At 34.3% G+C, this 17,505-nt stretch overlaps 1 protein-coding gene across 9 annotated transcripts in view; it reads right to left on the bottom strand.

Annotated features, from left to right (window-relative positions):
* Window positions 1–2,289: 2,289 nt before the first annotated feature.
* Window positions 2,290–17,505, bottom strand: part of LOC126971831 (guanine nucleotide exchange factor DBS-like) — a 186,873-nt gene continuing 171,657 nt past the window's right edge. For 8 of the 9 annotated variants that reach the window (XM_050818265.1, XM_050818268.1, XM_050818266.1 and 5 more), the window contains 9 exons: window positions 17,306–17,440; window positions 14,293–14,478; window positions 13,694–13,885; window positions 13,195–13,320; window positions 11,548–11,745; window positions 10,625–10,830; window positions 9,369–9,534; window positions 6,392–6,524; window positions 2,290–5,933 (listed from right to left, as the gene is read on the bottom strand). In XM_050818265.1, coding sequence (XP_050674222.1) covers window positions 5,836–5,933; window positions 6,392–6,524; window positions 9,369–9,534; window positions 10,625–10,830; window positions 11,548–11,745; window positions 13,195–13,320; window positions 13,694–13,885; window positions 14,293–14,478; window positions 17,306–17,440 — 1,440 coding nt within the window. In that variant the 3' untranslated portion in view covers window positions 2,290–5,835. Of the gene's footprint in view, window positions 5,934–6,388; window positions 6,525–7,751; window positions 7,971–9,368; window positions 9,535–10,624; window positions 10,831–11,547; window positions 11,746–13,194; window positions 13,321–13,693; window positions 13,886–14,292; window positions 14,479–17,305; window positions 17,441–17,505 lie in introns of those variants that run through there. The other variant, XR_007730999.1, reaches the window with a different exon arrangement.

The raw sequence follows: 17,505 nt of genomic DNA, 5'->3' as shown, positions 1-17,505 counted from the left end.
GGTGAAGAATAGAAAAGCTAGATTTTGGAACTATTGTACTATATCGTATAATCGTAGGTACAATGATATATTAAATACAGTAATTTGCAGCTATAATACATATAATAACAATAATTAAACTGTTCCTACTCCAAATTCTATTGTGTTTATAGGCACCTAGTTAAAAATAATAAAAATTTAGACATGTATGTATAAGTCTTCTATAGATAGGTGATGTTACAAATGTCATATTTTTAAAATTCGCGAATACAAATACGAATTTTCAAGTTGCGAATGCTTGGAAATAACTTAAAAAAAACTTTATTTTGCGTGTCAGATCTGTCAAATTGTCGTATTTTATTTTTCATCGAGAGACGCTCGTTTATTTTAAATATAGACCTTCAATTGATCTTTAATTTCACATTTTTTCTGTGTCTTCAGATCCTTATCCGAGTCTTCGTTTTCGTTTAAGGAACCTAGAATTCCTGCCAGGTTGCTTAAAAGACTTTTAGCAGAACTTGTTGGATCTGATCAATGTTGATTGTTATTCTACTTAACTCTTTAGCGGTTGAAGCTAAACGCCGATTTAATTCACCATTCCGGTTAGACAGACAATTCAACAATAATATCAGAATGGACTTTATCTACTTATAACCTCAGAAAAAAATATGATTTGTATAGTGGGTGGAGATTGTTAACAAAGAATCACTCTCGAGGTTGCTTTTTCAAACTTCTTGTTAATTTCGGTTTTGATAACATATGTAGCTGATAATAAAGTGCAGCCTTCCGTAGGTAGCTTTATGCACGACTCACGACTGGACACATTCGCATACTCAAAACATTCGTAACATTAGAAAAGTTGTACATAGAATAAAACTTATGGGGTAAATATCTTAATATAATAATTGTAACTTTATTTATAATATTCATAATAACAAGATCTCAAAACGGCACTAGTAAGTTCGAAAGGTGTTCGGTAGATAGCTATCTACTTATTTATTAATATAGAAAAATACGAGACAACATCGAAATAAGGTGTAGATATACAATGTGAAGCCATATATTCAAATGATATTGAAATTGTGGAGAATATGGCTTTATATGTGCAGTATACTTGCTTATATTATAAGATGGATGCGGGTAATGAGAACTAAGGCTCAGCCTTCTATATGTATAGAGCGTCGATATAAAAACTTTGCTCAGACTTTACTTACGTAAAACTTAGCTGAGTGTAAGCTTAGCTTAATCTTTGATTTCGTTTTTATAGTACCTTCTTTGTAGGTAAGCTGAAATTTTTCCTAGCAGCCCAATGCAAAATGCAAGTGTTCGTTTTATCACACTTAGCTAAGTTTTACCAAAGAAAAGTCTAAGTACGCTATAGGTATAGATCTCATCCTAAGTCTATAAGAATTTGCTCAGACTTTATTACTTAAAACTTAGCTGGGTTAAGTTCAGCACAATTTTCATATAGATAGTTCAGCAGTATTGAAACTATCTATATACCTAGTTATATTTTAACTTTCGTAATGGCAACATTGCACAGTCATGTAGTTTAAATTGTTCAAAATATTTTTGTCTCAGTTTCATTTGTGACTTGCGAATATCATCGGATACAGCGTGTTTTTTGGGACGAGAGTTTTTTTGCAGAGAGAGAGAGAATAAGGGACTGAGTTTCGCGATATTTGAAGAAGTTTTTTTTTATTTAGTATGTAGCGCATTGCATTTAGTGACTATAACAAATCATCGTAGTATCTCAAAAATATTCAGAGTTACTTGGTCAACCACAAGGTTTAGTTTACAGACACGTAGTTAATTCCAAACTTCGTTGTCATTTAATATTAATAACCAACTCCAAATAAAGAGGAAGTGTTTGTTAAAATGTGGCCGTTGAATGTACATTTTATCTTGTTTTATGTTCAGTAGATATAATAATAACAATGCCTCAAAAAATTAATAAAGTTAAATAAATAGGTAAGGAGAAGAAAAAATGGACGACACTGTTAATAATAAATTAAGTTGCAGTTGTTTTTATTTTATAACTAGACTAGCAAGACGCCAAAACTACAATTTTATACTAAAACCATATAAATATGGGATATAGTAGGTTGATTTAATTATCAAATAAGTATTTAATTTTACATTTAACAGGAGTTTTGAAGTTTTTATTTTAGTTTTGATTAGCGATATTTTAGATCCGATTGACAGTTGAAAAGCCAATCTATAAATGTACGAAACAAAATTCCTGGGTGCAAACTGTGTTGCCATGTGTAAAAAAGCTACAATGCAAAACAATAAATGAAACAACAAACAAAATGGACAAATTCGTGTAATTTTATCATCAATTAATTCATTACAATCATGATAATTACACAAATGCATTCAGGATAAGAAAATAAATTATTATGAGATTAGTGAAAACCTCACACAGAATTGAATTATCATTGAAAAATCATCGAAATTACGTTACATAACATAATATATTTAATGTAGGCACAAACATGTAACATATAAAAATGAAAACTAGAAAAAGATATTATAATGGTTCGACTAGTACACTCGAGACATATTCCAATGTAGCTAAAAGGCACAACATTTAAAATTCAAACCTACCAATTTGACTAATTCAAATCACACATTCAATGCAAAGCGTAAATGATATGAAAGTATGGATATGAACATGTTAGACATTCACAAGATGACAACTATTATAAAAATCTCGAAAAACATGACATGAGTCTTTAACAGTGCCGGATTAAGCAAGCGCAGGGCCCGTAGCAAATTCTTTCAATGAAGATGTCAATACTACGTAATAAGATGCGGGTCTAAGTAAAATTTGAAATTTAGTTTAGTATGAAACGTGCAGTGATTTGACATAAGTTTGAAATAGTAGTAATTACAGTATGGCGATTGACGACGAAGTATAATCCGCCTACGTTTGAAAGCGAACAGTTGCATAAAACGTGGTGGATTTCGGCTATCTCCGTTTTCACAAGATTACAGCTGTCATCTGTCAATCTGTCAATGACTGCGCGTTTCATACAATCGAGTGAATCGCTATTTTCTTAGACAGTCTATATTGAAAGTAGTCTAATCCAATACCACATCAAGTTTCACTCAGATAATTACGCTCAGGCAGAGATTTTGAGCGGGATTCGTAGCAATTCCTATTCAACTACGTACTTAATTCGGCACTGTTCTTAAACCTACCCTCGCATTAAGTGATTAAGTTATGTATAATACAAATTATTGCCACTCTGTTTACTTGTTAATAATATTTTATATAATTCATAAATTATTTTATGTAAGTAATGGGGTCTCAAATGGACAGTTTAATTAAATTTTTTAAGCTTTGTTTCATCACAAAACACGAGGAATGGAGCAACTACCTACAGCTATATACAGAATGTGTCATGGACAATTGAGACGCATTTAACTCAACTAGTTATTAAATAAATTACTAAAACTAAAAGTAATATTTACAAAGAAAAATTGCGATTTGTTACAACACTACCACTACATTTAGCTTTGGATTCTTGTAGTACATACACTAACAGATACAGATAACAGTTACAAAATAAAGCTTAGAACGACATATGTCAGAACAACAAATTAATTTTACAAGTGACTGCTAAAAAGCTTGGGTAACGTTTTTGTTAGGTAAATTGAAATATATATATATATTTAAAACCGCCATATAATATTTATTTCAGTTGATGATAAAACTCAAATATTTGTTTTTATCTTTGCCTGATAATTTCATATTGAAAAAATATAAGATAAGCATAATATTTGTCAGCGATTAATTTATTTTCCATTGCAACAGCTTAATCAGAAATATCTTAATATAGGATTTTTGTATTTGTCAAAAAGCAAAGGTTACAGTAAAAAATATTAAAGTCACAATAAAAGGCCGTCGTACGGATCTTGAGCGGTAAGTGAAACTTATGAACATGTGTAGAGTCGCGTACCTACATATCGTGCAATTGCCCAACGTAAGGGTAATCTGCGAATTTCTAGTCCTCCTCCAATAGTAACATCCTATCTTGGACTTCAGTCGATGAAGAACTCTTAAGTTCTATGCTGAGTGGTCAGCCAATAACAAGAACTTCATTACTTCTATAGCTATTGAAACTTTACCGCAATCAATACAGGTACACGGCGGCATTATACGTGCTGTCAAATAATCATTAAAACAAAAACTCTTAAGATTTTAAATAATTACATAAAATCTTGCATCATAGGAAATAGGGTAGGTATACTAAAGAAAACGGTTCACCTTTAGAATACAGCACTAATACATACGGCTATATGAAGTTGTGTTTTAGCAGAGGTCAGCTGTAGCAATGTATTTGATTATTTACTAGTGGGGTGAGAGACGAGTTTGTCGCAAGCGGTACATAAGCTACGAAGTGGAGACTTCCGCGCATTGCTAATTGAAATTAAAGGAATTACTGGCGCGTCCTGAAATATTGTTTTATTAAAATAAAAGTCTAAAAGCCATTGTTTCATTTAGTAACAGTAGAATTAATTGAACATAGACACCAAACTTCATAAAAACGTTACAAGCGAGTGCTTTTATTTATATGATTTTTATGTTTATTTGAGTAAATAAAAGGGTTAAGTAACTTATTCTATGTATATATGTACATTATTAGGTGGGAAGCCTTTGAACTTTTTAATCCGGAGAGTCAAAAGATGGTCCAAAATAGTCCGATAATCCAAATAAAATAAGATAAAATATTACATTAATAAATATTATTATGAATATTCAAAAAAATTCACATTTATTTCAATGGGTTTAATATAAATGCTCTGCAAGAATTATGTGAGTAATAATGGCGGATTGATAGTTCGTAATTTGTCGCTTTGACGAATAACCGCATCTATTTTATGACAGGAAAGGCGCCATCTTGTAAAAATCTAAAACATGGGATTGTATTTTCGTTTTAACTAGTTTATATATTGTGATTTATTTAGGTACTTATTTTTAATATCCCTGTATTATTATGTATTTGAGTAGTTTACATAGATGTGGTCTGAAATGTACCATCTTGTCAAAACTTCAATAGCTTGTAGCAATGCGCAGTTAGGTACGTATTAATAAGGTGCGTTACATTTTTGGGAATCACTTAAGCTAACACAATTTCAAATTGCGAACATAAACAAAAAGTTATTTCAACAATAATTTTAAACGTTACAATTTTAATAACAGAATCGCTGAAGTCACATCTACCAATACAAAAACTCAACATTTCCATAATTTTGCCAACACTCAGGTAGTTTTCCAATTACAGCATTAAAGCGCATTAAGCGGCAATGCTCAACGTTGAATGTTCCAACTACAGCACAATCGAACACACTCAAAAGAGCTTTCGCGTGATGCGTGCATTCGATACCAACTCTGTGGCAGATACACAAACAATTAATTTGTTTAAGTTGGCATTGATCGATGTTTTATTTATATATTATTATTATTGTTAGTAATATTGTTTTCTTTTAGAACTGATTTAAAATAATACACAAAACATAATTTCTTTTTAATAAAATCATCAAAATCCAAATTACTTAAAATAACCGTAATTTTTTAATGTTTAGTTTATGAGGTTACTAACTCTTATGATTTTGTTTCAACACTGAACTCAGCGCACTCTGGTGGTGCATTCGAAAACTACCTTTAAATTAAAATATCCTCAATACTTTAACAGCAACAAAAATGACTGCATGAGTCATAGATACCCATTTTGTGCACGAAGCTAGAGTACCTAAGCTTTATAGTGCCGTGTAAGCCTAACAGTGGCTATTGCCGGCGTTTCGTAAAGAGTAGCCTAGAAGCGTTGCCGGCGTGATAATCAGAATTCAGTGGTCGTGCAGTCGGTCATGAGATCTACTTGAGGATCGCGAGGTTTTTCGCTGGTCGAGGTAAGCTGCTGGAGCCCAGCCTTCACCCTGGCCACCTAAATGAGTAATATTTGATTAATGTACGCAATCAGAACATTGGGATTATGTTTTGAGGGAAAAACATCTGCTGGATGATATTGTTATGGTTCAACCCGATCATGGAACTTGCAATGGAGCTCTAGACGAGCTCCCGATATTTCCCACTCTTGTCTTGTGTTCACACTGTGCAGAAAGGAGCATATTCCCCAGCAAAATTTTTTGCCATAATTCACTACACTTAACTAGGTGTAGTGCATTATTGCATTATTATTTTATTTTAATAATTGTGAAATCAAAAAAACATTAAGATTATTAGTATTCTAATAAGTTATCAGTACCATCTATTAGCTATTATAATTCAACCACATTTTTCAGCTTCTTTGAGCAGCTCGGCATATTGATCTTCTTTAAGCGAGGCCCTACCGCTCTGCGCCTGCTATACCAAGTAGTACCACATCACAAGGTGTGCACTCACCAGCCAGTCGCACGTACCACCAACCCGCGCAGCCCACCTTGAGCAGCTCAGCATGCTGACCCTCTCTCAGAGACACCTCGCTTGCGCCCACGGCAGTGTAGTCTGACAAAGCCATAAGCGCACTCCCCACCGCCTGTGTCGTGTCCAACAATTGATTCAAATTAATCGTCAAATAGCAGTTAAAACCTCAAAATGATATCACATCTCAATAGCCATTCTTAAAACAGTAAAATTTGTTTCTGTTCTGTCTAGATTTAGTCGAGAATTAATTGGCTTGAAGTACTTGTTGTCCAAAGCCGTTAATAAATAAATAAAATATTGTATTGTATCATTATTTTCTAAAATTAACACACGTGATTGGATAAAAATCTATGTATTAGTTTAAGTTACCAGTGATTAATGGTTCTAGCTGTTTTATATGATAAATTTTGTAGCCCAAATTAATTATTAACTAAAAAAACACACCTTAAAGTTACATAAATTATGAATGAAGACTTAAAAAGGCAACCCAAGGCTTAAAACCCCCTGTGTGTGTATGAAGACGCATCATGCGTGCTTTTGTTAATTTCACTCCGAGCAGATAATTAAGATCATGCAATATATTTGAAGGCACCGCACTAAACGCTTAATAAGTACGTAGGTACTTTGTTAAAGTTGACATTTGTTGTATAGAAATATCAAGCAATAATTTTTTTTAAATAAGTATTTCAGATAAGAATATGTAGCAAATTTGTTATTTTCGCCAAGCCATGCATACCTATTGCTGTTACGCATGAATTTTTAATATAATAATGTATATTATGTAGTTATATATGATGTATTATTTAGATTGGCGAAAATGTAGATATATAATATGTAGATAATAATTACAATCTTTTATCAGATAATATTATATTGGTAATTGGTATAATATGTTTTCATAAAACGTATAAATATAAACGCACGTAACTAACAGTTAATGGTTGTTTAGTGAAAGCAGTTTCTTATATTTAGGAACCCTTCAGAGGACGACAGATTTTGATAAAAGCTTAAGATATAAACTGAAAGAAGAGAATAATATAAACATACTTTGTATCGCTGATATAGAAAGAGGGACAATGAAGAAGAAGTTGTAGTGTGGATGCTGGTTGAGAAATGCTGTGCTGAGCGAAGAAATTGGTAGTGTTTGAATTTAAATATCTTTAATTCGGCTGTTTTATAATTGGTCGGAAATCTTAGGTTTATATTGATGTGTAGGATTGTTGATTGCCTGTGTATTGTCATGCCGTTTAAATAAATTTACATACATACAACATCAATAAGCGAAGCGCTGGAAAGTAAGCACACGACAATGAGTCATACAAAACAAAACATGACTTACACGACAAACAGCGGATACAATTGACATATCCAAATCACAGCGGTTTCTTTGGTTACAATAGTGGGTAATAAATTCAGTCTTTATATACAAGGCCCGCTAAAGGACATTCTATCAGTATTGTGACACGTAAAACGTGGACGTGGCTTGCGATGAGCCCGATACAGAAAAGAACTGTACCATTCTGTGTATGGTACCGTTGAGACCGACGGCCTCCGCAACCTGCAGAACAACAAAGATACACCATTGCGGCCATTTTGTAGTACAACGTTCCCCAAGATGGCGGCGGTTAATTCTCACGTTGTGATTGGTGCACAATTCTTTTTTTTAATTCACTTCATGACCATGGATGCTAGTCCTTCAGTTGGAATAATAAAATGGTGCACAATTCTTTTTTTTAAATTCATTTCATGACCATGGATGCTAGTCCTTCAGTTGGAATAATAAAATGGTGCACAATTCTTTTTTTTTTGTTTTTGTGTTGCCATACTAAAAGCGATGATAGGTGGGATTGCTAAAAAAATGCAGTGGCTTAAGTGAAGTTAGGAATAGCACCTGACGATGAACTTTTGAAGATATTTAATTCATACGTGGCATAATATTGTCCTGTTTAAGTATGTCGGGAAGCATTAAGTGCGTTTAGAATGGCGATCTAATCATGCGCTATCCCGTGACTATTAGCCCACATTTCTATTGAATAAACTTACATTTAGTGGATCTCTTTATTCACAACTGTAAACCCAAAATTAGTCATCGTTAATTACTTGCACCATATTGCCCATCTAAAAGCCATTTAAGTTAGGTTTTAACACTAAAGATTATAAATACCTACCATTGAGTAAAACATTATTAACTGATATGCAGTTTTAACGGAACAGATTATTTTATAAAAAAAAAAACTTTTTTTCATTAAGTTCTTTACATTATTAATTAATTTGGTCTATAAATGAGATGGTCCAGCATAGGTCTGGACTCTCGTCTTTGTGCCCAATAAAATAGCAGAAAATGTAAAATTTTAAGTAAGTAAATAAAATTAAGTAGATATTAAAATTTATGAATTTACCTTTATTTCAGTGATTTTAATATTTATTATCTTTAACAAATGCATACCTTGTAGAAAATGTGAAATATTTAAGTGCATTTTATTAACTTATTTTATTCCCCTTATATTTCGCTCATTACCGGTATAGTAGGTAAACATAATAAACCTTTACTAAAATGGACCATCTCATACAATACAATAAAAAAAATGTTTTCATCTATGGAACTAGCCCACAGTTAATAGTTAAGATATATAAGTCCGTGAACACACGTTTATAGAGATTAGCAGCCTAAAGAAACTCTCTAAGAAAAAAGCAATTGTATGAAACGTGCAGAGATTGTTAGATGACGGCTATAATCTTGTACAATACGGAGATAGCCGAAATCAACTACGATTTATCCAAACTTAGCCGGATTATACTTCGTCGCCATATTGTAATTACTATTTCAAACTTATGTCAAAGCTCACTGCACGATTCATACTAAACTAATTTTCAATTTTTATTTTATTTACTTAGGCAGTTCCGCCTCTCGTTACGTAGTATTTACATCTTGTTTGGATTTTAGTATAATACATACCGGCGCATGTTCTGGTTCCTCCTCCTCATCCTCTGAGGGGTCGGTAGACCAGCAAGGCTCATCGTGGTTATCACAAGATGCAGTACGCGATGAATTCGTAGTAGGCGGATGTGGTCTCGGACCCGTTTGTGAGCCGATGTCCCAAGAACTTGCTTGGATAAGTGTCCTGTAATTAAATATGGTTTCAGGCTTAGACCATTCATACGCCTAGATAGACTGTAACAGCTATGAAAATGTCGAAACAGTAAACCTTTGACCAATGCACGCACACTAACTCAAAGTGTCATATAAATCGCGAGTATAAGACATAGGTTGTCGCACACTCTATAGTATTTATCCTGGCCTGTTTTTATCGGCTGTCTAGCACCAAGAGACTCTATCTAGACGTATAAATTATCTATGGTTGAGGATTTAGCATACTATTTGTAACGATGTACGAAAAATGAAGTGCAGAAAATTTTGCAGTTGTAATAGAAAGTTCTCATCTAAGAAAGCTATAATTCGTTTAGTAATTGAACCAAATCATTTAAGATGATAATAAATTTGCTTATAATACAATTTTAGGCTGATACATTTCTAAGAAAAATATACAAACATAAAACTGGTAAAGTCAGCAAATGATTTTCATGATTCATTCTTTCCCTAACGGAAGGCATATCACCTATAGTTGTGACACTAATTGAGCTGCTCAGTAAATGGTGTACACCATAAGCGTCCCACTTTTGGTTCTATGCGTACTGGCGCACCCCGTCCTAGTTAAGCTCCGTGAGCTGATCTAGCAATAAGCGCTGAATACGCTCCCACCACAAAGCGCTGTAAGATTACCTTTTTGCTCTGTTCTTCCCCGGAACATAAAAACAAAAGGGAAGTCCCAGACCCAACGGTGTCTTAAGAGGCAACTAAGGGCATTTAAGCAGTGGGGGGCTCCTTTGCACAGGATGCCGGCTAGATTGGGCGACGCCTTTTTCAGTAATGTGTAAGCATATAATTATGTAAGTTTTTCGTACATTTCGTTTAGTAGTTAGTGAAATGACTGGGCAAATGAGACTTAACATCTTATGTCTCAAGGTGACGAGCGCAATTGAAGTGCAGCTCAGAATTTCTGAGTTTTTCAATAATCCTGAACATCCCACTTGTGGTTCTATGCGTATTGGCGCACTTCCACCCCTTCTACTCCTTCAGCGGGTCTACCGACAAGAGCTTGATACTTTCCACCCTCAAGCCCTGTACGTGGGCGCTGATCATATCCACCTCACCTGTGGTTCTGTGCATACTGGCGCACCCTCTCCCCCTTCAGCTCCTTGAGCTGGTCCAGCAACACTCGCTTGATGCGCTCCACCCACACGCGCTGCACGTCGGCACTGGGCGCGCTGATAGTATGAACTTCGGCCCTCCCCTGTCGCCACACTTCGAATTTGCGAGGGTCACCCTTCACTGACTCCGTCAAGCCTATCTGCGACATCTGAAATATGATATGAGCAGTTAATAACTGCCTCAATTCATATATGTCAATACATACAAATTTTATTAGTATTATTTGTGTTAATCAGAAATTAGGCGACCTCTTCCCTGACTGTTATCGATTCTTTCGATGTGTTTGTACGGTCTATAGATCTCAGCCTTAGTGAAGTCTAGAAACATCGATGAAGAGTGTGTTGTTGATCTTTCATGTATTTATTGGACAACCTTTTCCATTACCACACTTGATGTGTCGGAAGATAGCTTGCTGGACCTTTAAACGGAGTTGAATGCAGTGCTGTGACCTAATTATAATTCATGACCATAATCATGAGTGTGTCGATAAATTTAAACAATGCTTCAAGTTTATCATTGTAACCTAACAAGTAAATATCAAATATTTGTTCTGCCTTTCTTCAACGTACATGTTTAAAACATACATTTTCGCCATTTCTCGTGCTTGGCGATGAACGAAAATTAGTTTTTTTTATGGAACGGCACCTGATGGACTTGGATCAGTCATTATTAATAAAACATAACACGGGATAGCAACTTTAGTATTGACGTTATACGGTATGCGACGACTACGGAACAGCACTACACTGCAGGCGTGCGGACAGCGGGGGAAGATGCTCCCGCTTTTTACACAAGGCCCGGACTGCATCCAAGTCGCGCGCTAACTGTAGATACATATAAGATTTATGTGAAGTTAAATACTAACCTGTAAGTCATGTTTGAAATGATAAGTCGCCTTGTTATGACTGTTCTTTGTCGCTGACTTGCAGAACAGCATCGCCTTCTCGTAGAGGAATATATGCCGACGTCGCGGCCTGATTCGTATTCTGAGATCACGTTTGTTTTCCGATACTACCAGAAATGATCCTTGGAGGAGTAGTTCTCCTTGTTGACTCAAGTCGACCTGTTGACACAGAGAACATTAATACTTACGTATTTAACTTATAATTTGTTAATAGTACAAATAATATCCCTATCTTACAATCAGTCTCCAGAGGGATAGAGGAGAGGAGAGAAGTCGTATTTACTAACTCTGATTTACTTTAACACTCTGAATTACTTCTGGCTTCTACCCATACACTTTAACTGTCCACTGTTAATCCAAATTTAAAATTACTTCTTTATGTTAGCTGGTATCCCCCGTAACTGCACACACACTAGCTTAAAGGTGCTTCACTTGTTAATATCACGGCGCGGAGTCCTCCTTTTTTTACTCGTCCGTAGCACACCCTTCTTTCAAAAAAGGATTTAACCAGAAATGTGACAGTAAGCTACCAATAGTAAGAAGTAATAATGGATAACAGACAATAGCCTGTGAGGGAGCTCAGATATATATACTTCTTTTAAGGCCAGTCTTCAAAGGCATATACTCCAACGTTTCAATAACATAAGTGGGTTGTTTTATATTTTATCTATTTGCCTAACATTGTATTGCATTGTTTACCTACCAAAATCATTGTTTGTAAGTACCTACCATAATGGTTAAAATGTTAATTTCTCATGTAAGTGACAATAGGTCTTTTTTTACAAGGTACAAGACGAGCAGGACGTTCAGCTGATGGTAATTGATACGCCCTGCCCATTACAATGCGGATGTGTTTTTTTTTATTATTATTTCCTTTATTTAGTTATCTTGAAGTTAGAGTTATTATATATTTTATTTTAAAAAATGCTCATATAATGCCTCTATTTATTTACGGTATGTGTGGATTGATGCATCTTCACTACTACAAACTCAATAACTTTTATGTTTATAAGTATTAATTTACTTTTTTTTCTTTTTTACTTACTCGTGTAAGCCTTTCAGTTTTTGACATTTGAGTATTTTTGTTGCGTCATTTTGCATATATTGTATTTGAAATGATTTGTAAAACAATTAAAATGTAAATCTTGACTAAAAAGAGTGGCAATGAGTTTCTTGCTACTTCTTCTGATTAGCTCAACCCTTTACGAAGTAGCGGTAAACTCAATAAGAAAAAATATTTTTATGTTTTGACATTCATAAATTTCCGTGACCTGCATGAATAAAGTGATTTTGAATTTGAATGCAGTGCCGCTGAGGATTCTTGAAAAAATTGAAAATCCTTAGTGGCATTACATTTTCGCTCGTCTCCTTGAGACATAAGATGTTAAGTGTCATTTGCCCAGTAATTTCACTTGCTACGGCACCCTTCAGACCGAAACACAATAATGCTAACACATTACTGCTTCACGGCAGAAATAGGCGCCGTTGTGGTACCCATAATCTAGCCGGCATCCTGTGCAAAGGAGCCTCCCACTGGTAAAAGATTAGATATTATAGAATATATGAATATATATACAATACTAATTGTAACAGATATATAGTACTTACAGGGACACCCGTGATGGCTATTTGATGCATGGAGTCATTGACACATTTCAGCACGACCAACATACAGTCCAAAGCCTGCTGGAGCCCTGAACTCATTGACCCACACTCGCTGTACCTTAGCAAGTCCTGAAATATTAATGCACATGTGAACAATCCTAAGAAGACATTTATTGCAAACTCATTTATTATCTACTCAATGTCGCGTGTTCTTGAAAATAGCCTCATAAAATTCAATCAATGTGGAAATCAATCAATAATTTCATACGAATATTTTAAATAATTTCTAATTAGTAAGGCATATTAATAATACACCGGTAGTTATACGTAATTACAGTGGACATTTACGGAAAGAGTGACGTCATAATTTTAGCGATTATAGAATACAAGATTCTATAATCTTCGAAATATCCATTCCTTATCGTTGCAGTTCTTTGGAATCTTGGGTCTTCGTAATGAATTCGGCTGTATATTTTGGCACATGAAGAAAAATGATACAAACCTTTAATAGCAACTGGTATTTAGTGATTCTCTGCACAGGTTTAAGAAGATACGCAGCCAGTGGCAGTTTATGACCTAACCGTTGCTGACACGCTTGCAGAAACAAATGTGTATCGACCAAAGTTTCCCGAAGCCGCTCTGACCGTGGAATGTTCTGGCAATAATAACTGTACAGGCGGAAAAATGTATCTCTCTGAAAATTAAATTCAAATTAGTTTTGCGTTATCTAGAATTATTTTAACATAGAAAGTCAATAACAATTCTGCTGCTACATTTACAAAAATTGGCTAGCGCTTAGCAAAATGGAACCAGTCCACATGCAAACTAAGCTGAGTATTTGAGGTCCAAAGTCTTAAGATAGTTATTGTTTTGTTTTGTGACTTATAGTATATTTTTTGTGGATGTGTTCAATATCTTTGCTACAAATACGAGAAGTGAACTGGTTCCTTTTTAAACTAATAATATCGGATTAGTTTTGTTCGGGGTGTCAAACAGTAATTATTTTATGATTTTGTGGACTGGTTCCTTTCTGCTAAGCGCTAGCCAATTATCCTGTAGGTTCAGATTTTATAAGCATAAAATATTAAACATTAAGTTTACCTTTTCAACAAAACAGAGTGCCACCAGCTCTGTTGCCGATATCGATCTCTCCAAATCTTTCAGAAATATATCCTGATGGAATGTGAATAGTTCATTAAGATTGCCGAATAAAACATCAGTTTGTCCAACAAGGCTAGCCGGCAAAATATGCTGGTTTTCTGGTTTCTCTAATTCTTCCTTGTAACCCTACAACAAATTTAATGTCATATCACCAATTTGAATATCTGATCTCAGGACAATACATAATATACTCTTAATGCAGTGACAAAAAACAATTATTTTAAAAAGACATGTATACCGATGTGAGATAAGAAGTGCAGTCACTTAAAGTATCACACCACTGCTGAAGACGCCTGTCATAATCTTCGTAAATAGCTTCCAAACAATCACATTCTGGCGGCGACAATGGCTTTCCATGTTTTCGGAATATATTCTTAAAATTCTGTAACGAGCTTGTCCAATTGCTGTAACTATTATTCCTATTCAAGCTCTGTGATTTCCTCTTATAGTAATTCTGGTATCGTCTGCATTTATCAAAATTGTAGTTAAAATTATTATTATGGGATTTTTCCCTTTTTTTCTTACGATACGATAGAGTTGAATGCAAACTCCGGACATAACTGTCTGTATTATTCGTACACATGGTTGAACTTTTCGAGTTGGACGGAGTGGAATAGTGTTCAGCTACTGTATTATTCCATTCTTTCATAATTTTTTTGTAATCCTTTAGAATATTTGCAAATATATCTTCAGTGTCGATGCACATCGTGTTTCTAATCTCAGTACAACTCTTTGATTGCAATTGTGAATCCTTAGAAACCGTTGCATCTGTTATATATTCAGGTGTCGTGGTTTCTACATCAGTTTCTCTACATCCATAAATAGGGTTCTTTATTATATCTGGAATATCAATAACAGTAGGCGCAGTGGTTATGGATTCGCCAGTGTTTGCTTCGGATATAGTAACAACATCGGAATCTGGTAGATAATTTATTTTCTCTTCAGATTTATTCGAGTTCTCATAGCCTGGGATTGTACTACCGTAAAAGAAATTGCCTGCGAACGGCAGCAGTTGCACTGGTTTAATGTTCCGTGGCTGGTATTTAACACGATTCGTTTTGCCAACATCACTTGCAGATTTATGAGGCTTTGTATTTTTCCTTATCTTTTCTCTTTCGAAGAGTGCAATCTGGTTTGCATAATCGCTGAACAGCGTGGAGTCCGACGTGGCCCTCCAGAGGCGTTTCTTCTTTGGTTTCGTTGAGTTTTCGTTTTTTCTGTAGTACCAGGAGTAGGAAGTTCCGATGCTGAGATTAGCGGAAGATTTATGAAGATTATATTTTCCATATCTCATTTTGGAGTAAAACTGTTGTGTCCCTTCGATATGTAACTAACTATTGGAGTTGTTTAGTAACACGCGAGAGCTTGCAGCGAAATGCTATTCGCGAATGTGGCGAATGCATCGTTACGGCGAGTGATTGCAGACAGTTGCGTGCATCGCGTTGGGTATATCAGGTGGTTGTTGAGATGTTAGATTCTCCATAACATAGCTAAGGTGCGCATATATTTTAATACAATGGCATATTTAATTTTCAGAGCGCGTACGCAGGAGATATCGAAGTGCTTAATGGACTGTGACAACTCATCATTTAAATTTCACAACATATTTATCTAATAGATGGCATCAATAAAAAAGCTTGATCATCAGAGCATTAACAATACCGATAGCGTAACAATATTATAATAATTATTACGTGTTCCGCAATTAGATCAGAATTGAGAGTTTACAATGTCAATACTAAGAGATCAAAAATACAAGTTACCGAAATAAAAAACAATCTATTGAAATAATATTGAAACAATAAACATTTATATGATGAATATAGATGTTTATTTCCGAGTCATGTATGTTTAAATGTATTTATGTATATTTATATGAATTTATGTATGTTTAAGTAAGTATATTGTATCAAATATATCGTTGTCTTGTAACCCATAACACAGGCTATATATGCTTAACTTGGGGCAAGATAATTTGTGTTAAAAGTGTGTCAATAATTAAAAAAAAATCTATTTTTAGTTTCAAAAAAGCTGCGTTAAGGGTTCGCAAATATTAGATTCCAAACGGTGTCGGTTGAATAATAGTTATTTGAATTAATTTAATTCAAAAAGAAGGAATAAACTGTTCTTGCCGTTTAATAAGTTAGATAGAGTTAATAAATAAAATACCAGACAGTATACTAGGACTCACTGAGCACAAATTCAAGAAACATTTTAAATATTCTTTGACAAAGAAGGCTATAGTATAGTGGATTATCATATAGGGATTAATATATATATCATATATAATGTTCCATGGTCCCTTCCTATGGTAAACAAATATATTTTTTATCTATTTATTTAAATATATTTTTATTTCTAATATGGAATTATCATTAAGACTGCTGATTAAAAGAAGACTACTGAAATATATATTATTTTTAATGACATAATTTATTTTATTTAAACACAAATCATAATATTCAGTCATTTGTCGAGGAATCACTGACCCCGAAGATACAGTTTTAACTAGTTTCGGGGTCAGAGGTCTTTTAATATCACTGCAAAACCAAATTTTCAATGTTCAATGTATTGTTACAATTAGCGATAAAAAGATGTAAATAATTGGTATTATGTAATAAATATTGTACATTTAGTAATTTAAGTTATTTGCAGTGAGTGTAAAAGAAAATGAAATAAAAGTATTATTATTATTAAAAAAAAATGTATCAGATGCAGCACCTTACAAACTATATTGTTATGTATATTATAGTGTAAAATACTCTATTAGCTTGAAAAGAGTGGCCGTTGAGTTTCTTGTACGTTCTTCTCACGAGCTCAACTTTTTCCGAACATATGGTAAATTCAGTAATTTAAAAGAAATATTTATAGTGCCTATTCAAAAGCTTACTTTGAGCCTTAGTGATTAAAGTTTATTTGACTTTGACATTGTATCGTAGGTGTTAAAACTTACTGTGAGTATGGATCCCATTTCCTGTACGTAGATTCGTTCGGTTTGCAGCAGCTCTGCCAGAACATGGCCTCGCCGAGACCTTCGGGCCTCTGCATCTTCCCCGCCGGAGCTCTCCGACCCACCTGATGTTTCCATCTGATAACAATATAAATTATTAAGTAGACAACATCATTGAACTGAAAACTTCTTTCGCCGCGATG

Source organism: Leptidea sinapis, chromosome 24 (genome assembly GCF_905404315.1).
Source record: "Leptidea sinapis chromosome 24, ilLepSina1.1, whole genome shotgun sequence".
Classification (NCBI taxonomy): Eukaryota; Metazoa; Arthropoda; class Insecta; order Lepidoptera; family Pieridae; genus Leptidea; species Leptidea sinapis.
Note: the sequence above shows the minus strand (reverse complement) of the source record. Positions and strands in the feature narration are given on the sequence as shown.